Here is a 23,003-nt window from a genome sequence, read left to right on the forward strand (position 1 = left end):
ATTAATTTCCTTCTTATTAATTTTTTAACTTCAAATTTCCTTTTGAATAATAATTTAATTTTACAATATCAATTAATAAAAAATTTGTGATAGAACACTTCTTTTTCCTAATTACCCCAAAAATAATTGATTTTAGCAACAATAGTTTTATAAACGTTACATTTGATTTAAGCGTAGTAAAATATCATAAATTATTACAAACAGATGACAATTAGGAGAATTATATGGACAAACTTTGCAAATATAGTTATTTTTTCTTCAAATGTCAAATGTTAAAGTAGATATGATAATCTTAAATATGATATAAAAAGTAAAATAAACAAAGAAAGACAAAAAATGGCATGGTTTAAAATTTAAGTAAAGCCATACATGGATTTGGAAAAAAAATCAAAAAATATATTTTATGTGACGTGTCAACATGAAATATGACATTAAAATTCTTATGTTTTACATGTATTAAATATGAAATAAACCAATACGAATACACAAATTATCATTTTTATGTTAAAGTGACATTTGTTAGAACTATCACTTACAACACTAACAAGGAAGTTTTGGATGGGTTCTTTTGTTTGATACATTGTTAGCTTATGCTAATTATTTAGTATTTTGGGTTGCTTAATAAATTTATTTGCCTTTTAAAAAAAAATAGTTAAGTAAACTATTGTAACAACTTTTATTAGAAACATTACGATTGAAATATTGTAATAAAAAAGATTATATCAATGAATATATTAAAAACTCATATATTAATTCAATTAATTCATGTAGTCATCCTTAAAAATTGACATATAATAAATCTAGGGGCAAATTATATCAGAGATCCTTATATTTTATGAAAATTTGAAATTTAATCCTTATATTATAATTTATACAAATTTAGTCATCATATTCTCTCATAATATTCTATCCCAATATTAAAAGATTTATCACAATATTTTACATAACTTTTATATATTATCACCAAATCTGTTACAAAATTTTGTTACCTATATAAAATACTGTTATTAATTCTATCACTATTTTTTGTTACATTCCGTCATAAAATATAAATCTGTTACTAATTTTGTTACAATTTTCTATTACAATTGTAGTACATTATGGTCATATAAAAAAAATCTTACACAAATCTATTAAAAATCTATCTCAAATTTGTCAATATATGACACAAATCTTTCAATGTCTAATTTTAATGAAATTATTTTTTATTAATTTATTAAATGAATTAGAATTATAATCACATCTCATAAGGATAAAATTATCTATCAAATAGTGTTTCTATTCTTTTAAACTAAATCCTATTTAAATGATTTTTATAATCAAATCTAGATTCAAGATTCTAAATACATTAAAGTAATTTACTAAACTTTGGTCATGTTTGATGTATAGGATGTTGGATAAAATAGTATAGTAATTCTTCTATGTTTGGTTTGTATCTAATTGAAAGTGATAGGATTACAAGTAGAATTATTATCCTCTTGGTATAGGATGATTCAATCCTTCCAAAGTGAAGACAATTATTTTTAATCTATGAAATTAAACTCACATTTCTTATTATATCCTTAAAAATTACATTAATAATTTAAATTATATAAACTTTAAGGAAAGATAATTTTGATCAATAAATAAATTATTTTATCTTAATCCTTATGCACATCAAACATAAAATAAGATGACATTATTTAATTTAATTATATCCTATCATAATCTTGTGTATAAAAAATGACCTTAATCTATATTAATTTTAAAATTAATCTTATTTTTTAGTTTAACATAATTATTTAAATAAATTATGTTAAAACTCAAAAAATTAAAAATTATAATTATGATTTGTTTTATTAAAAAAAATTGAATATTGAATTATTAAGTGTTGCAACAAATGTTGCAAAATATTAAACTATAACAATTGTCATTTTAGACTCATTTTCCAAATTTTTAACGATTTTTGAAAAAAAAAATATTGTCAAAAAATCACAAAAGAGCTTTTTATTTGTGGCTATAACCAAGATGAAAGTATGAAATTTTCTGGAGATGCAAAATTATCTTCATTTTTTTTTTCCTCAGTCAACAAAATTTTATTGATCGGAAATAGACTTTACACCTGATAACAATATTTCCAGAAACTACCTATTCACCACAGGAAATATCATCATATTACAGCCATGCATAAAACAAACTAAGACTATTTACCCCCATCCTTGCCAATTAATCAGCAAAGTAATTGGCCTCTCTAAAAATGTGTACAAACTAAACCTTTCCTATGATCTCCACTAGCTTATCAATTTTCGCAATTATCAGCCATTGTTTCCATGGTCTGGCATTCTTATTACACACCCAACTCACTGCTAGTTTTGAATCAGATTCCAAAACTGGAGCTTCCTTTCCCCGCCAAGGTGAAGAAGAAAACTTTTGAATTGCAGTCTTAATGGCTAAAACTTCTGCTGTATTTGATTCCTGATCACCAAGAAGGCCATAAAACAAACCTCTAATATTCCCCTCGCAGTCTCTAAGAACACCACCACACCCTGCTTTTGCTGGCTTACTTCTGGCAGATCCATGGACGTTGAATTTCAGTATGTTTTCTCCTGGACATCTCCACTTGACTCCCTCCCTACTATTTTGCCTACGCGCTATTTCCCCCAAATCTTTTGGGCTCAGCCACCATACTGCTTCATTCACAACAGCTGCTCCCCCTTTTGCCTTAACCCAGAAAAGAGATCTTAGCTTGATGAGAAATAAGATTGCTTAACCATCCCAGCTTGTCCTGTCGAATACTGATTCGTTTCTTGCTTGCCACAATGCCCAATAGTAGCCCCACGCACCGAAAGCCATCTCTTCGTAGTAACTCCATAAAATTGCACCGCTTCACATTGGGATGATAGATCCTTAACATTATTTGGCACCACCCAATTCAAACACCACCAGTTGAATATGGCACTTCATACAACCCATGAAAATTGACGTGTAATTAGGATACGAGAGCAATCTTCTTCAATATTTTTGCACTACTGACACAAACTTTGGTTATCATCCAAGTTTACACCTCTTGATCTAAGAAAACATTTGGTAGAAATCCTTTTTAGAATAGCTAACCACATAAAACTCTGAACTGGACTGAAATTGTATTTCCAAATTGCAGAAAAGCTAACCTGTTGATCCTTAGAAAAATGGTTACAATCAAGGGATGTTGATAATCTTTTCACCGAGAATCTTCCTCTACTGTCAGCTTCCCATATCAATCTATCCACCTCATTTGACCTCAAGGTTACCTCTTGAAGCAGAACTCGTAGACTCTTTAATTGCTCATTCTTCCACTGATGCAAATCTCTTCTAAAATCAAAAACCCATGATCCTGTCAATCCATTCACTCGATCTACCACTTTGCATTCCTTATCCACTGCCAACAGAAACAATCTAGGGTATACTTCCTTTAAAGGCTTCTCTCCTATCCATTTATCAAGCCAAAATAGGATACTATCTCCTTTTCCAATGATCCACCTATTACCTTCTAAGCCTATCATCCTGTGGACTCCCTCCTTGTCCTTCATGTCTATCACATTCTTCCATACCTTCGACATCTTCCCCCCCTGCAAATCTGATGGCATCCATAGAAATTTTTTTCTGTCATATTTCTCTTCTATCAGCTCCTCCGTAGAGCCTCCTTTTCAGTTCCGTATCTCCACCACCATTTACACAGTAGAGCTGTATTCTTGTTTATTAATTTCAGAATGCCCAGTCCCCCCATACCTTTTTGGAGTGCAAAATACTGCGCACTTAACCTTTGGAATCTTTCTTCTTTCTTCACCCCCACCCCACAAGAACGCTCTTCTTATCTTCTCCATCTTCTGTATAATTCCTTTTGGTGCTTTGAAAACGGACAGATAATACAGAGGTAAAGAGTTTAGCACAGAGTTAACTAGAGTTATTCTCCGCCCTAACGACGAGTACTTTCTTTGCCATAACGGCAGTCTTTCCTTCATCTTATTTATCACCGGTTCCCATATCTGCCTATTCCTGGGGTTTGCACCCAATGTAATACCCAAATATAGAAAGGGTAATGAACTCTTTGACATTGCATTATTTCTGCCATACATTGTCCCACCTCCTTGTCGATTCCCACTGGATAAACTCTAGATTTAAAAAAAAAAAAAAAATTCTCAATCCCGATATTATTTCAAAAACTCGAAGGATCCTTCTTAGATTTCTTCCCTGCTCTACTCCTGCTTCCATAAAAATCACCGTATCATCTGCAAATTGTAGATGAGACATGCTGAAGCCTGAATCTGCCACTACTATCCCCTTGAACAGACTTAATTTTTTCGCCTTTTCGAACATTCTGCGTAATACTTCTCCTGCCAAAAAGAAACAGAAACGGAGATAAAGGGTCTCCTTGTCTTAAGCCTCTTCTAGTCGGGAATTCAGCCGTTAGTGAGCCATTGACAAAAACTAAAATTCTGATTGTCGATATACATTCACCTATCCATTTTCTCCAGCGTAGCCCCAAGCCCATCTTTTCCATTACCAACTCCAGGAAATTCCATTCTACATAATCGTAAGCTTTCTCAAAATCTAACTTTACCAAAACCCCTCCATTATTGCACTATCTCTTCTTCAAGCAATGAATTACTTCATTAGCAAGCAAAATACCATCCATAACCTATCTACCCCCTATAAAGGCATTCTGTGCATCATTGACTAGTTTCTCAATCAACATCTTTAATCTGTTCGATGACACCTTTGCCAGTATCTTATACACTGAATTAACCAAAGTAATAGGGCGATATTCCTTTAATGAGGTGGGGTTCGAAAGCTTGGGTATCAACGTAATGAAAGTCGAATTCAGTTCTTTTTCAATTTTCTCACAACTACAAAATTTTGCAAATAATTCCATTGGCTCACCTTTTATTAATGGCCACATCTTCTGATAGAAGTTCATGTTGTAGCCATCCGGTCCTGTGCCTTTGAGCCTTCACACCTTCTTATTTCTTCCATTGAAAATGGATCTTCTAGTGCTTTTGCTTCCTCCGAATTTAATCTCTGGAACTCTAAATTACCAATTTTCAGCGCTATAACAATTTTTAAAATACTCCACAATAACAGTTTTCACTGTTCTCGGCTCCGACATCCATTCACCATTAGTCTCTAATCCACCATTAGTCTCTAATCGCCCTATGTAATTATCTTCAGTTTTAATTTTAGATATAAAGGTTGAATTTATCATTCTACTTATGTTGTTAGTCCAAATTTATCATTAATATTTTAATTGATGCAATAACCATCATACTTTACATTTGGAGTAAATTTACTATAATACTTCGAATTGTGAACAAAATTTGATTGAAAAATAATAGTAGAGAATTTTTTCACAATATTCTATTTTGAAAAAACAATTTTGAAAATGACATGATGGAGAAAAGGTTCAATTGTAAAGGCTAGCTGAAAAAGTATGGCCTTTTATTATATTTAGCAAAAAATTACCAAAAAAAAAAGGAAAAGAAATAAAATATAAAATTTACCATTTTATTTAGGATGGTGGACAAATTTTACAACTCGTCTTTAAGTAGATGAAAATTTACCATAATATTTTCTAATTTAATTCAAAAATAGTCATAAGTTATAATATTCTAAAATATATTTTTTATTACCTCATTTAATATTTTGGGTTAAATACAAAAAAAATCCCTATACTAAACAAAAAAAATGAAAAAAAAAATCCCCCAGGGCGAAACTTTATTTATTTATTTTTTACTTTTATGCATTGATATTTTAATTTTTTTAGATTTTAATTTTTTAATTTGAAAGGATTTTTTAATATTTCAGATTAATTTTTCATTTTTTTAGATTTTTTAAATTGTTTTGGATTTTAAAAAATTTTTAGATTTTTTAATATCAATTTTTAATTTTTCATATATTTCTTACTTTTTTGGAAAATTTTAAAATTTTGTCATTTTTTTTCAAATTTTACGGATTTTTATTGAAAATTTTACTATTTTTTATTTTAAGAATTTTTTTAATTTTGGATTTTTAAAATTTTTAAATTTTCCTTTTTTGAACTTTTTGAAATTTTTAAAAAATTTTAGATTTTTTCAAAATTTTGGGAATTTTTTAAAATTTTCAGATTTTTGGGTATTTTTAGTATTTTTTTATTTTTTTTTAATTTTTTAATTTTCAGAAAATTATTTTGAATTTTTTAAATTTTCAATTTTTTTCTAAATTTTCTAAATTTCTTAAAAAATTTTAAATCTTTTTATATTTTTTGAAGTTTTTTTTTAATATTAATGTGACAATGATGATGTGATGATAACTGAATGTTTTTTTCATGTATTATAATTTTATTGGGTATTAATGTTACGCTAATAATTTGATTAATGGTGTTATTTGAAATAATAAAGTGTATAACAAAATAAAAATTTAAATATCTAATTACGAATTTTGTTTTTTTTTAGTTATCAAACTGACAAAAAATAACTTTCAATAAAATGCGATTCAACCATTTAAATTAAGATTATTATTAAATTATTAAAAATAATTTATATTTGAAAATATATTTTAAAATTAAAATTCAATTAAAAATAATATTTATTAATATAACACAATTTTATGAGCTTGAACCTAAAATATTTCTCGAGGTTTAAGCCAATTCAAGTAAGTTCTCTGGCAAGTAGCTTGACTTCTATACACTTATACTTTTGATAAGTTTTTAATCAAATTAAATTTTTATGGTGATAAAATTACACTAAGTTAAAAAGAAGTTGTAATTTGTAAATATGATTCATTATCTTATAGAGAATGCTTAATTTGGGCCTTATCCTTAAAATAAAATGAAAATTTTAGGTTTTTACTGGTACAAAAGAGAAAGAAGGAAAATTCATTTAGAATAAGCGAAATCGATTTCAACTTTTTCACAAAATTTTGTATATTTAAAATACATAAAGAATGTTATATCAATCAAGAAAAATCTTGACTAATTTTGTTCTAAAATTTCAATTATGATGATAGAATTACTACAATCTAAAATTAATAGTAAATTTAAACCAAATATATAAATAGAATGATAAATGTATACCTTTATCTCGTATATGGTCATTGTTTATCTTTTTGTTTTCAAACATAGCATTTATCTTTATCATGTAATAATATGTACTATAAACAAGACCTACTAATTATATGGAATTATAAACATATAAATTATATTAACCTTACTCAACAATAAATATTTATAAGACCCTCTTAATCTTTTCTAGTTTTATGGAATATTATTAACCCAAATAAACACATATCTTTTTACACTTATACATTATACCTATGTGGATCTTCTCAATCTCCTTTACTCCATTCATATGTACTATACTTATGTGAACACTTTCAATATCTTCTAGTTCACTCACAAACATAACATTCTTACACACACATAAGACATAAATCTCTAATAATCTTATAGGGTGTCTATCCCATAAAACTTTACAAGTCTCTTACATTTTTTTCTTATATCTAACTTTATAGAGACTTCATTATTTTTAAGCATATTAATTTATCTATCAAGAATAATTTTTTTCTTAAAATTCTTCTTCTGCAAGTTTTCTTATCAATTAAGTAATATCTAACAAATCCTAAACAAATCTCTTATGGGATTTGAGTCACTATTTTCAACAATCTTTATCTTGACTCAAATTTCATCAAATCTTTTATCTCATGCTTGATTCCACCTGCAATGGAAGTCTCGTGACAATCTTCTTTATGTGTCGATCTATCAAAGCATGAACTCGAACTTTATACTTGAATCAAGCTTCTTTGAGTTTGCTTTGTCTCATATCTCGAACTTTCAACTTTTCTTACATCTTGAACCTTCAACTTGGATATCATTTGTTAAACAAATAGTCTCAATCTAATTTATGTCAGCAGAAGTATAATTAAATAATCAATCAATTATATAAGGGATAATAATTTAACGTGATTCGGTTCAATCGATCTACATCTACGAATGAGAAATAAGATTCACTAATTGTAAATAATTACAAATATATAAATTATATCAATTTCACTCAACAATCAATACTCATAAGACTTTCTCAATCTCTTAGAATCTTATAAAATATTCTCAACCCAAACAAACAAATACCCATATATACTCATATATTATACTTATATCGACTCTCTTAGTCTCATTTAGTTCACTCATATGCACCATACCTATATAGATCATTTTAGTCTTCTTTAATCCACTCACAAACATAATATTCATACACACCCATAAAATATAAATTTTTAATAATCTTATAAGATGTCTATTTCATAAATCTTGTAAGTCTCTTATATATTTTTTTCTCATACTTAACTTTATAAAAATTTTATCTATTTATAAATATGCTAACTTGCCTAATAAAAATTTTTTTTTCTCTTAAAATTTTTCTTCTGTGATTATTCTTGTCCATCAAATAATTTTTAATTAAATTTAAATAATTTTTTTATGAAATTTAAGTTATTATTCTCAATAATATCAATATCAACAAAAGAGTCTCATTTATCATATTTTACTATAATAATTTGTGCTATTGGTCTCCTTTGCTATCATTATGTCCCACGACTTACATTGGAACTTGGTTGTATATGCTTTTACCTAAGATTACACTCAATTATCTTGTGGCTTGGTTGAAGAGTCTATTCCACCCACATGTAGCCTTTTCTTTGTTTCTTTATTTGTACCAGCGCTCTAACCTTGCTCAGAGAGTTAAACGTCATGCACGTAACCTTCTATTCTGTTGCGGACAGGGAAAAGGCTCGCTTCTTGCGTCCCTCCGATCCATATGGCCTTTGGATTTACATGAATATGCCCAACTTTGACTCATGCTTTGACATTTGCGGGCCTTCACTTCTCTGTCAATAAGTCTTGTTGTTAGTGTTTTGCTCTCTTAAAACTTAAGGTGTCAATTGCCAAGGTTTAGACCGGATTTAAGCAATGTTACTTTGCATGTGTCATTTAGAGATTAAAAAAGTTGGAATTTTTTAGAGTTCAAATTATTTTGAATTTGAATTATCTTAAATTTGAATAATTTTAATTTTAAATCTTCTATTTTAACAATTAAATCATTTGAATTCCCATCATTTCAAGTTTAAATCATTAAATTTGAAATAAAACAAACTCAACTTTAAATTATTTTTTATTAATCTTTAGTTGTTTTAATTTGAAATATTTTAAATTCGAATTAAACATAATCAAGTTCAAATGAAGTGAGATTTTAGAATTTGAGTCAAAATTTTTAGGTTTACTTAAATTATTCATATTACCATTAAAAGTGCAATTGATGGAAGTGGCAAAATTTAATTGTCAAAACAGTAGTAAAAAAGATAAAAATTGCAATTAAAAATGGAAAGAGGAATGTATTACTTTGAATTATAATTGTAATCGCCATTAATTTTCCATAGCAATGGCGAGTTGTTTAATCATCCTTTTTGTTTTCATTTTTTGAAGTTGTAACCCTTCAACCGAAGCTGTAAAATTAATTATTGATATATATATATATATAATGTAAATTCATTAATGGAAAAACTCTGTTACTAGTGGTTGCGGGGGAGACAAATTTGAATAGTAGGAACAGTTGTTGAATGGATCGATGCGGTGCTAGATTCGTACTAAAGTAGCAAACACGCTTAGCCAAAAAAATCTCCTTAAGGGACAACAAATCATTCCATATTTTCTCTCTCTCTCTCTTAGTCTCTTGTATTCCGAGCAGCTGTAGAAACTAACATAAAAAAGTCCTTATTCGATCTTCAACTGTTGACTTGAGATGCAAACACAACAACAAGAAAACACAATGTTACATATAACCATGAGATGGGAAGCCTCGGAAAAGAGCAATCGATTTGGCCGTAAGGTTCGTGAAATTTTCCTGTGTGAGTCTTAAGCCAAGAAATCAACAAGGGGATCGAGGTGAACACTTACTTATAATTGATATCTGAATATATAAATAAATATATTTTACAGGAGAAGTGGGGGGTGATTTTTAGGCAGAATAGGGCAGTGTGTGTAGGTTTAGGTATGAAGATGTAGAGAAAGTTTGCCGTTCAAGGCCAAATCAAACCCTACCTCTTTTAACTTTTGCTGGTCAGATACTCAAAAACTGGCTTCTGGTTATGGCTTCTCCTTCGCATTCTAAGAAAACTTGTAAGGATAATTACAAACGCTCAACGTCAGAAGAAGATCAGCCAGCTAAAGATAAAGACTGGCTTGAGTTAGGGTTGGGGTTTAGAATTGCATGCAGGAAACAAGAAGAAGATCAGGAACATCAACCCAACCCTACCATTTCAGTTCCAGTTGCAGCCTGTGCGTCTTCACTGCTCCAAGCTAAGCAGAAGCCACCTGGTTGTAGTAGTGCAGGGTTGCAGCTAGGGCTAAGTCTAGGAATAGAATTAGAGTCTAGGGTGCCAGGCTTGGAGTTGGATCGTGATAAAAGTGAAGATCACGAGCCTGGCGCGATGAGGGTGATAGACATGGTGCCGCCTGGTAATCATGATCAGAGCTTGTGGCAAAATCAAGATGAAGATCATTATGACGATGATGATGATGATTATGGTGATATGGCGTGGTGGCCGTGCGACATGAAATCTGGTAGCTTTCTTGGCTTGGATGACTGGCAAATGCCGGTTCCCAATAATTCCCATGATTGCTTCACAAGAACCAGGCCCCATTCTGGCTTGTGGTTTACCCTTCAGGCTTATACCAACCGGTGAGCAATTTTTCAATCTAACCATCATTAACACTCAACGCACGCTCTGTCTTTCACATGCTCCAAATTTGCTTATTCAGTCATCAATATTCAGTTTTCGTCATCTGTATCCATCATTAACCTCATTTTCTTTTCTCTTACTTCATTTATTCTAATCTTTTTCACAGATTCTCCTTTTCTTTTCTCTTTCTAGTTAGTAGTACCAATTTCTATTGCTTTCATCTCTTTCTAGTTTTGGGCTTCCATATAGATACATTAATTTTCTTTGTTTAGGTAGTGAGTTAGTTTCTAGCTGCAAAGAACACATCGTTTGATTAATGCCATGAACAGAAAAAAAAGAAAACAATCCTTGAACAATTCCATGATGATCCCTTTGGAAGAAATTCATATATGTCATGATTTACATTCATAATTCTTAATCTTCCGCACGTATTAATCTATATATTACTATGTAGCAGGGACGGAGAAGCGCTTCCTCAAATACCAAAGGCGTACATTAGAGTGAAGTAAGTGGTGCACGTTAGCATACATGGTTGATCATATCACTGTCGTGCTTTTCCTATCTTTCTACCAGCTAATGATGGTGTTCAGTGAAATGAGTGAGAAAAAGCTGACGTTGCTTTTTCTTTTGGGTTTTGTTTTCTTTTTCTTTTTCTTTGACAAAATGAAAACAACAAAAAGGGACGAGAACGTGACTATTTTCATGGTTAAAAAGTACCTGGTTGCAAAGCTTGGTCTCTCCAACGAAGCTGAGGTAAATAATCGCTCCTACTTTTTTTTTTTTAATATATATTTCTCCATTTCCATTATTTTCCGACAACAATGAAATTAGCATGCAATGCATAAAAGTGATTGTTGTTTGGTTGAAGTGATATGCTGCTCTCTCCTTACGTGGGACATGTTATAAGCGGAGAGTAATAATAGCAACTCACATGGCAGATCTCAGATCTACTCTTTGCCCTTCGAATTTGATCAGTTAGGGTTTTGGTATAGGCCTTTCAATTACCTGAGTTGCTATTTCTGACATTATGTCTTCGTCTTCGACTATATAATATAGTATATTAAACTAGCATAATGTAAAAATCGTAAAACAAAAATTATGATGGCTCTTGAGGATGTAGATTGACACAACACATCAAATACCCAAACCAACCTCTTTTTAAAATCGATATTGGTTTAATTAATTTTGTAGGAGTCCAGCAATAATTTTGTTCAGAATAAGCAGGATAGTAATTAACAGTTTCTCCTTTTTTTAAAACAAAAAGTGAAGGAAGATCCTTTAACCTTTTCAGTTTATCTGCAGAGAGTAGAAAAAGATCATGAGATTCCCACTCAAGGTGACCCATCCATTAAATTGCATGTTCTTTTTTGGGCAATTATATGTATATATGCCCTGCCTGCCCGTATGCCCTGTATCCTCTCTATCACTTGCAATGAAGATTTCTATAATCCTTGACGCGTCTTTCATTTTGCTATAATTCACTTTGCGTGATTTATCTCTCAATAAGGATAGGTCCAGAATACTATAATATATATTAAAATAAGTAGTGAGCCAACTGCTACACTCAAATCCAGACTCCGACCAACGCCTTGACCTTGACCGCCTTTGTACGTAGCTGGCCACAGCCTGTCCGTCGGTGCCGGAAACCTAAAAGACCTCTTTTCAACTCTGCTTGTTCTACCCCTTCCTTGTGGAATTTAGATTTCAATAATCCTAGACGCGTCTTCCACTTGCTATGATTGACTTTGCGTGATTTGTGTCTCAATAAGGTTAGGTCCACAATACCATAATATATATATATATATAAACACATACACATATATATACATATTGTTGATCCTTTCAACCATTGTGAATTGAATATTCTTCCAATATTTACCTCATCTTTATTCCCTAATTTCCTCATAATAATCTAGTGGGTAGTGGCTACGTACTGGCCTCAGCGAAGAAATAACTTTTCTTTTTCAGAACTAGCAAGATTACTACTCGTAGTCTTTTAACACATGCAAAATAAGACGAGCTAAAAGGATTAAAGGAGTCATAGTCTTTCGTGTTTTATTTTCTTTGTTTGGTTTTGGCCTTTCGCATCTGTTTTTACTAGTCGTATGCTCGTTTGGGCCTACAAGAGTTAAGGTGCATTTTGTTAGTTGGTTGTGTATCATCTTTGCTATTATAAAATCTCTCTGCATAATTGGTGTCACGAGTTTAATAATATTAATTTAGTTGAAAATTTGACAAAAAAAAAAACCAATTAAAAATTAAAAGTATATGAAGGAATAATTGTATAATAAAATTTTAATTTTCCTTGAAAATAGAGAAGGAATTCAAATTTTAAAACTCACTTCTTATTTCTTCTTTATTTTAAAAACTGGACGATAGTTATTACATTTTTTCTCTCTATTACATTTTAAGATAATTATAATTTTTTCCTTGTATTCTTTTAAATATATAGAATTAATCAGTCTTTTTTATTATTTCACTCACATAATGGATGCATGTAGGAATGGTATAAGTAAAAGGGTTTTGCTCGTTAATTATAAATGCTCTTTAATCATAAAGGACGATAACAAGTAATTTATAGAAATATTTTTGCTTTATGTATAGTAATTGAAAATTAATTTATGATTTTCAACATATTAGATGAAAATGTTACTTTATATAGTAATTTTAAAGAGTATTTTTAGAGAACTCTTTAGGCAAAATTTAAGCAAATTTATGCTTCAATTACTCGGGATAATCAGGAGGGTTGAACTTCATTTTAGTCCATTATTTTTTCTTGATTTAGAGTTGGTTTAATATTTTAGCTTAAGGAAATTGCAAATGGCAGGCATAATTAAGGATAAAATATCAGATTTTTTTGCTTCGTTCTAGGCTTCTTTTTTTTTTTTTTTTTTTTTTTTTTAACTCTGATCAGAAATAAGGGATACAGTGATAAGAGAAAAAAAATGCAAGTTTGGCTCCATTTGGTCATTTGGCACATTTAGGAGAGATGCCAAATGCCTAATTTTTATTTATGTATATATTAATATAATATTAGGAGGGAAAGGAGAATGGAGAGGGAGAGAGAGACAAGCGCTGGAGCATAAACTTTATTTGGATTATTTACGCAAAAATTTTACATTATAGGTCTTTTATTCTAATAAACTTTATTTAAAAATTAAAAAAAAAATTGTGTTAGAGATCATATGGTATGAAAAGGAAACGATAACTACTTTATATACATATTACATATGTGCTTATGGAATAATGATATTGCGTTGGAATTACAAAAATTAGAGTGATTTATTTTTTTTCTAATCACGTAGTAGAAGTAAATAGTGAAAATTCTCAAAAACACTACACAAAAATTAATCTTATTAATCTTACAATTTATCCACTAATAATTTTAATGGAGTCCAAAGTACAGTCATACAATTTTTTTATTCGTTTCAATTGGATTTAACAGTCATTCTAATTTGTGCCACATTTAAAGCTCTACATAAAGTCATGCTTAATCTCTTTTATACAAATTCTAAAACCCCAAAATTCTAAACGGGGTAAGTAATACCGTAGTAGGATTAAAAGCTCACCAACGCTAAAAAGGAACAGCTTTTAAAATAATATCTATCTTTCTTTCTTGATATCTCGAATCTCTTCTAATGAAGTTTTTTCAGTATTATTTTCAACCGCATCAAGCAAATTACAATCTTTCAAATATTTTTTAATTTAAGTGTACCAAATCTTATAATTATAAAAAATCGCTTTTTTAAATCTATTATTTTCTTCCATTGTGAATTGATTTTTTTTTTAATAGCAAAGCTTTTCATCAATAGGCAAGTGAGATACAACAACAAGCGTGTAATAGCAAACAATAAATTGCTAAACCTAAAGAAAACGATAATTCAAAGATATAATAAAATATGGTTAAAGGGCGTAAAATCTCTTGAATTATAATTATAAATTGAACTAAGCTCTAATCTTTTATTGCAACCAATCAACATTTCAAATATTTATTTGTATCTAATTAAATTTTTATTTGGATGAAAAAATTAATATGGTTAATTTTTTCAATTAAAATAAAATTTTATATGATATTAATAAAATAAATAAAAATTTATTATATTGTGTAATTAATATATGTGATTAGATTTTTAAAATTTTTTTTTCTATTTTTACTTTCTCTTTCACTTCCTTTCTAGGATCCTTCAAGGGTTTAAATGGTTATAGTTTGGGGATTGCTTGACTTAATTTTTTTATATAATTAGATTTCATCTAATTAAGGGTTTTATTGAGTTGAAATAGAAGATTAAAAACTTGATTAATAATAATAAAATGTTAAGGATTTAAATTATTATTGAATTATAATTCAAGGATAATTTTTATTCTTTAGTTATAAAACATCTAATTGTACCACTCTAGAAGGTTTTGAGTTCTATTCACCTCTGATTTGGCGACCATCTGTAAAATCATTCGCCTCCCATGAAATATGTAGAACTTTTTTCAGCCAAAATATATTTCATTAATAGATAAAAAAAAAAAAAAAGCAAGCATGGTCATCTCGCAATATGGAGAATTAGCTAATTTCTTAGGTTTTTTTCAAGGTTTTCATATGTAAATTGTGTTTTTTCAACTTCCAAATAGTATTCTGGGATGATTTGACCCAAGTGACCGCTTTTAAAAAGTCACTTTCAATAATCAGTGTATGAGAATTTACCCAAGGGAAAGTTGTTAAACACCTTTATTTTCATCAGTCTCGCTCGAATCAACTATTTCCACGTACTTACAGAATTTCACCTTGACAGCCCCTAATTCGTCCCTAAGTACTCCAGTTATGCCCGCGGGACTTGGTTTCCCAACAACCGATCCATCCACGTTAAATTTAAGTGATTCAGATTTGGTTTCAACAAGACTACCTTGTTTTTATCTGGCTTGCATTTTCTAGGAGAAACCATATCTTGAGAAGATCACTGATTGAACTTTTGACTATTGGCCATTTAGCCTTGAACCACCAAACAACCCTCAATTTGATGATATCAAGTAATTGTGATAAATAAAAAGCCTTACCATTGCAAACCATTTCATTTCTACATAGCCAAAGAGACCAAATCATAGCAAAAATGTTGAAGTGCCATACCTTGTTACATTGTCCCTCAGGTATGGTGAATTGCCAAGCTTGAAAATAGTCATAGGGTCCTTTAGTGCAGTCCAAGAAATTCCCCAACAAAGACGGTATCTTGCCTAGATTCCAAGCAATAAAGAACAAGGGATTGACTGATTTCATCTCCTGTTTACAAAAAACACAGAGCCAAATCCCAAGTCATTGCAAGTTCTTTCACTGCTATTCTGCCTTTCAGCACCTGCCAACAAAAAGTTTCCCCCTTTGGAGGTGCAAGAACCGCCCAAACAAATTTCCACAAATCAACGTTCTGAGTGGGGTCATTTAGAACCATTTTGCAGAAGGATTTCGCAGCATAGATTCTGCTAGAGGAACCTTTCCAAATCAAACAATCCTTTATATTGCTGCATAAGTAATATTCTCGCAACAAGGTGTTGAGATCCTGCCATTGGTGGAGTTCCCAATTGAATAATCTTCTTCTCAGGATGACATCCCAAGTCCAAATGTTGTTCTAATGTCCGTACTCCTTGATTTTGCCACCCTTGTTTACAGCCAGAACAAAGATCTGAGGAAAAATTATTTTATGAGTCACTCCCGCAATCCATTCATCATACCAAAATCTGCTATTGTTGCCAACTGAACATACATGATCCTTTTTTTGTCCTCTTGTCTTTAATTGGCTTTGCCATAGTAGTAGTATCTGACTTTGATGCCAAATATTGAGATCACAAATTTCTAAGTGATTCTTTTTTTCTGTCCTTGAGTCAAACAAGAAGCTTATTAATGAAATCAGTCCATAAATATATTGGGATCCAAGGAAATAGGATGAGGCATTAGCATAATCACAAGAAGATTATAGGAAGAAAACATAAACACCATTTAACATCACCACCTCTACAACCAAGCAACAAACAACTTATTTCCATCCGCCCACATTTTAGCTATTGAGTCGCTGAAGGAATGTGTAAAGCAGACATTTCCAATTTCTTCTCTAAACTGTCAATCTCATGAAAAGTCAACCATTCACTCCAAGGTCAGAATTACACATGAAATAGCAATCTTTGAATCAGAGTCAACAATCAACACATGGTTTTTAACAATAGGAAGTGAAATACTGAAAATTCTCTAAAAATTAATACAAGAATTAATTTTATTAATTTTGTAATTTTGTAATTATTTTTTAACGGAGTATATCATACAATCACATTATTTTTTATTTACTTCAATTGAGTTTTACAGGTATTCTTTGAGTCACGTTCACAACTTTACACAAAGCAACACTTGGTCTCTCACAGCCTTTTACTATCTTAGCCTCTTACAAACTCTAAACCAAATAACATATTTATATTAAAACTGTAAAACCCTGTAAAACCCTAAAAGACCCACTAATAAAATAACTGTTAATAAAACACCAACCATGGTAAATAAATAAATAATAATGTCTTCAGCTGTTTGGTTTAGTGGTCAAGACAGCCTTAAAAAAGACATCAAGGTTGAGGTTCGAATCCCAACATTCTCTCTTCCCCTTAATGTAGGGTTTTGCCCCCCTTGAATGGTCAAAAAAAATAGTTAACTATAAATATTGGTTTAATTCTAAATATTGGCACATTAGAAATAACGTTCAATCAAGGAGTAACACTGTATGCATTGTAAGAGGTGTAATATTAGGTGCTATATTGTAACCCCATTTCAGTATATTAATAAAACTTTGGTTTAGGAAAAAAAAAACTATGAAATCTATAAAATATTATTTTAATAACTTTTATGTTTTAAATTTAAACGAAGTGACACACAATTTACCATTAATAATGTTAACTATGTACCATTAATAATGTATAACATCTATAAATTGTTATGTATTATACATCTATAAATCCTAATTTTAATCAAAACTTTCCTTGTTGGACAGCAGGGAGAAGAAACCATAAGCACTAATTTGAGTTTAAAGAAGAATGCTCAAATACAAAAGAAAGTAGGGAGTTATGCAGCTTTATACCTGAATGCAGAGTAGTGGTTTTGTTTTAGGCTTCAGGAACTCATAATAATATTCTCATGCAAGTGATAAATTTGTGGATGGCAGGTTGAAATATCATGCATGGGACAAAAGTTGTTGCACACACAGACATTGAAACAAGTAAGAGATTGTGTGTGGTTGCCTAGATTTGAGGAATCTGTATCATTCCAGAATTACTCACATCAAAGTAATTGTGTAAATAATCATTTGATGTCTTTACACTATGGAAGGCGATGTGCTTCCAACTAATGTACACGTACACATATTTATGACAACCTTCAAATGCATATAAATTGCTTTAGTTAAAAATCCGCATTTTTAATTAGTTTTCTGTTGTGCAATGATCATATATATGTATATATTGGTCATAATTATCCTTTTTTTTTGCCAATTCTCCTCTAAACGGAATTTGCTAATATAACATACATGCCTGCTTCTCTCGCTTCCGAAACCCTACTGTAAGTGACAATTCATTAACTCTAACTGGAATCAATTTTCGATTTTAGTGACATGACTCCATCACAAGAGTTTTATATATATATCTAACATAATTGATCCTATAATTTTTTTTTTTTTTAAACATGTCATGTGTCAACTTCATAAATAAGTTATTATTTTATTTTTAAAATTTTTTTTAAATTTTTTTTACTGTGAGATTTCATAAATTAGTTTGGTCTTTCAACTTATAAGTTAAAAATCTACAATTATTCAAGAGTATGTTTAAATCAATAAGTATTTAATTTTAACAATTATCGGTTTTTTACTTCATTATCACAATTACTCTATTCATGAATAGTAACTGAAAAGTTTAATTCATTAAATTAAAAAATGATGAAATCTCTTCCTTTATCTATCCATTTTCTTGTAAATCTATATAATGTTATTAATTTTCCAAAAGATTTTATAAGCAAACCTTAAAAAAATTATCCATTTTTTATTCTTCAATTTTTATCCGAATTTTGCTTTTCTAAAAATTTTCACCAAACTATAAGTTTTTTTCATCATTTTATTTAAACTCTTATGATTTGTTGATGAATATACTCACTAATTTACAATGTTTTTTTGTAAAATTTATTAGTTAAAAGATTTAACTTACAAATTCGAAAAGTATTAAAAAAATTTGATAATGAATTTGTTAATTTGTACTGTAAAATTCTCCACTCATTTCAATTCTTTTTTGTTTTTGTGATTCATGATAGGTCTCACTTTCATTTTTATAAAACTTAATATTTTACAAGTTAATAAAATAGTTATATATAAATATATATTTTAATATTTTTAAATATTTTTAATTGTTATTATTATTGAACCGTAATAACACACGAGATATTACCTAATATATATATATATATATATATAGATGTTATTTGGATATAAATTGAGAATTAGCTCTCATAAAATTGATCATAAAATAAAAAAAAATCGAACTCACAAAATTTTAAAAGTTTTAAACTCTAACCATTGAAGTATCCTCATGAAGACCAACAGTTTAGATCTTGAGCATTTTTTTAATGATAAAAAATTTCATATCAACTGAAATTAGGTTTTCTTTTTCTTTTATCATAAGCGGTAAATATTATAAAACCTTATTGAAAAACTTACGAAATAAACTTGCAGTAGAACTCATATTACCTTTGTCCCATATATAACGTTTGGTTTTGATCTTACATAAAGTTTAAGACATTTTAAGTTAAATTTTAACCGTTATTTATTATAATATTTTTTATTATATGACTTTTACTTTGAAAGTGAAAAAGAAAAAGTGGGTGGTTATAATTAAAAATAATAGAAAAAGAATGAATGATTTTTCTAACTTCTCAAATTAAACATCATTTTGAATCTATAAAAACAAAACAAAAAATGAATAATACTTTTGTACCAAAGAAACCAATATACATACATATAACAAAGTCATCGCAAGAAAAATTAGATTAGAGAGTATCAAGTGCTATTAGTTCTGTTGAGAGTAGATACTGATCCAATTTTGAAACTTAAATATATATTTTTGAAACTTGAGGTTTGTGTTTTAAAAATCGTATTGTTTTTAAACAACAATATAAGAAAAGTGTGTTTTAGTGAGGATTTTAGTGACGATTGTGTGTTGGCCCTCACTAAAACTCGTGTAGTGAGGACCACCACCAACCTTCATAAAAAATTATATTTTAAAGGGATGTGTATTTTGACTTTCACTAAACTAAACGTGATTTAATTGTGAAGATCACATAAAACTTTCACTAATTTCATATGGTTTGTGAGGATCCAAAACTGACCCTCACAAATATGTTTTATTCGTATAAAATTTTATTTTAATTATTGTTAAAGGGAGATGTGAAAATAAATATAAATAAATTTAATGAGAGGATATTTGGTGATAATTAAATAAAGTTTTTATGAATTCTATGAATATATTTTTTAAAAAATAAATATAAAAATATTTAAATTCATAATGATATTGTGTATGTGATACATGATTTTATTGAAAGTAAAATAAATAAACTTTACTTTCCATAAACCACTCAGTATGTTGTGTCTTATTCACCTTTTCTTTACCCCTTTTCTTTCATTTTTATTTGAAAGGACCTGAAGCTCAACAAACTTCAGGCCTGAAAGCCCAAGTTCGTATTCACCTTTCCTCTACCCCAGTTGTATCCAAATGAACAAATCCAATTTAGAGACCCAAAAGTTCCCCCATTCTTGCCATAGCAGCCGATCTTCCTCACTCTCTGAGCCCACTCTACTTAGGTTTGGAGACTCTGCCTTTCTTTCAATTTTCCCCCTTAATTTTCCACATTTTTTCATTATTTCTGGACACAGTCAAAACGTTGCTACTTTCAAATCATGATTCTTTTTTTTGCAAAAGGGATAAATATTTTCGAGTATTTTGAATCAGAATTTTTTTATCTTTGTTTTTTTGTAGACTTTTTTTTTAACAAAAAAATTCTTAAAACTTTTTGAATTCAAAATTTTGCAATTATAATCCAAAAGTTGAATTGCAACAAAAAAAATTTACGAATCAATCGAGAGTTTTTGATCGATAAGAACTAGAATTTCATCAATAAAATCCATAAATTCGAATTTGTTATCATTTAATGTTGATTTCTTGAGCTTGGTTTTGTGCGATATTAACATTTGTTAGCATGAATCTATATTTTGATTTGAATCTATTAGGATGAGGGCTTATTCCATTCTAATCAAAAGTGTGTTGTGTTGTGTTTTTTTTTTTTTTTTTTTTGCATATATTAAAAGGAAATTAATGAATTATGATAATCAAAGTTTCGTGCAAGTGGCTTATAAAAATGAACTCATTATGTTGGGCATTTGGTGGTCAAAAGGGTATAGTAATTTTTTTTCCCTCTTAGAAGCCTTCAATAGACAAACATGGATATTTTTGTTGTTTGTGGTGACCTAACATGTCAAATCAATTTGATATGCTCAGTGCCACATCACTCGACACTATCTTTGTTGTCCCCTTAATGGTCTTCTATTGTTTGTCTATAAATATAAAGGTCCAGACACCACTAAAGTAAGTTAATCCTAGGCCCATCTCCTCATTTCTACTTCTTTTCGAACTTTGTCTGACTTGTACATCGGAATGCAAACGCAAGGAACACACCCTGTCTTTACCTCTTATTACCATTTTCTTATATTTTTCTAAGAATGCCCTAAGGTCGGAGCTCAACACAAACATTTGACACTCCAAGTAGGGGCTTTTTTTCACTTATTAGCCAAACACAAAGCAATGCTACCAAGGAAGAGAACCTTAGAGGAAGGAGGGACGATTGTCTTGATTGGAATAGAAACCCATCATAGCCAACATTCCGTCTGACCTACCTAACCACAGGCGGGACGAACCATGAAATAATTACAAGCCTTGACTGAACAAATATAAGCCCTTAAGCAGATGTTACAAACTATACCCCTACCATAAGTTTTAAAAATGCCTAACCTAATCACCTCTAACCAAGGAGTTGCTATTGGACAATTGAGTTATAAAGAGGTAAAAGCCTCTTTAGCCTCCAAATAAGAGAAGCATACCACCCTTAGTCCACCAATACCCCAGCTATAACTTAACATATGTTACGACCTAAAAATCCAAACAGATAAACCTTGAACCCAACCAAATAAAGATTTAAAAGCTCGAATGTAAGCCATGGAAAAAGGGTTAAAAATAAAAGTAGTAGCCTTTAAGGATGAGCTCAAGTTCCTAGAAACCTCACCATTTACTAAAAAAATTGATAGAGCCATACCTCCCAAAGGATTTAAAATACAGACTTTGAAAACATACGACGATACTTCTAATCCTTTTGATCATTTGAAGTTTTATAGGACTAACATAATGATGTAGGATGCAAATGAAGCTTTGACATGTAAAGGCCTAGCTACCACATTGAACGACGTAGCTCAATCTTGGTACAGCAAGTTAGAACTAAGATCAATCATAATATTCAAAAACACAAAGTGATAATTTCTCTCTTAATTACTTCATGTATCTTCATATGCTTCATGTTAAACCTAACCATACTCGACTAGAACATTCATGATTAGAAGCATAATAATGGTTATTCTAGAAAAAAAAGTGATCTTGAGATGAAGACAAGATGATTCAAAAAATTAAGGATAAATAGGAGATATGTGTAACAAATGTGATTGTTGCTTTTTTATAGCCTACAAGTGCATAACTCAAGTAATAGATGAAAGTATTCTATTATCGTCTCTTTAGGGATTATAGATTGTAATTGTTAGGTTGCTCTTCAAGTACCAATGGTGAAAGCCTAAAATCTTATATTTAAGCAATTGAAAATTTAAGAGTTGACTGCAAAGTAAAGAAAAGAACAATGTAGACTTGGATCTCACTCAATCAATTGTCACTTGGTAAGCTAGAAACAAGAGTCAAAACAAGTTCTTAAAAGAAATAAGAGAAAACTTGAGAATAAAAAAAATTGGTATTACTGAATTACTTGTAAAGGCTTGTGCTAGCCTTGAATTGATCCTTATTTTGAAATGACAAAACATTAAGCTAAACAAGCTTGATCAAGATTTTGAAAAGGATTTATTTAATACATGTTCTTAAGTTTTATATTTTGGTACTAAATAAATAATATATTTTTCAAGGTGTAAACAAACCTTTTTTTGTTTTCATATTTCTCAAACCAAATCTATCTTTAAAGT

The 23,003-nt window shown here is 29.7% G+C and overlaps 1 protein-coding gene across 2 annotated transcripts; it reads left to right on the forward strand.

Annotated features, from left to right (window-relative positions):
• The first annotated feature begins 9,585 nt into the window (after window positions 1-9,585).
• On the forward strand, window positions 9,586-18,221 carry LOC111300601 (uncharacterized). Of its 2 annotated transcripts, none has more exons than XM_022896225.2 (4): window positions 9,586-10,724; window positions 11,180-11,230; window positions 11,406-11,478; window positions 17,901-18,221. In XM_022896225.2, exons 1-4 carry the CDS (start codon window positions 10,132-10,134, stop codon window positions 18,081-18,083), a joined length of 900 nt encoding a protein of 299 aa, XP_022751960.2. In that variant the 5' UTR covers window positions 9,586-10,131; the 3' UTR covers window positions 18,084-18,221. The 2 variants fall into 2 exon arrangements, with proteins under 2 accessions (XP_022751960.2, XP_022751961.2); XM_022896226.2 differs by having other exon boundaries at window positions 11,183-11,230; window positions 17,901-18,217.
• The last annotated feature ends 4,782 nt before the right edge of the window (window positions 18,222-23,003 follow it).

This window comes from Durio zibethinus, chromosome 18, assembly GCF_047325235.1.
Source record: "Durio zibethinus cultivar Kanyao isolate XHJ-2024 chromosome 18, ASM4732523v1, whole genome shotgun sequence".
Classification (NCBI taxonomy): Eukaryota; Viridiplantae; Streptophyta; class Magnoliopsida; order Malvales; family Malvaceae; genus Durio; species Durio zibethinus.

Coding starts and splice junctions, on each gene's coding strand:
- LOC111300601 (XM_022896225.2), top strand. CDS start 10,132: ATGGCTTCTCCTTCGCATTCTAAGAAAACTTGTAAGGATAATTACAAA. Junction 10,725..11,179: donor CTTCAGGCTTATACCAACCG/GTGAGCAATTTT, acceptor ATTACTATGTAG/CAGGGACGGAGAAGCGCTTC. Junction 11,231..11,405: donor AAGGCGTACATTAGAGTGAA/GTAAGTGGTGCA, acceptor AACAACAAAAAG/GGACGAGAACGTGACTATTT.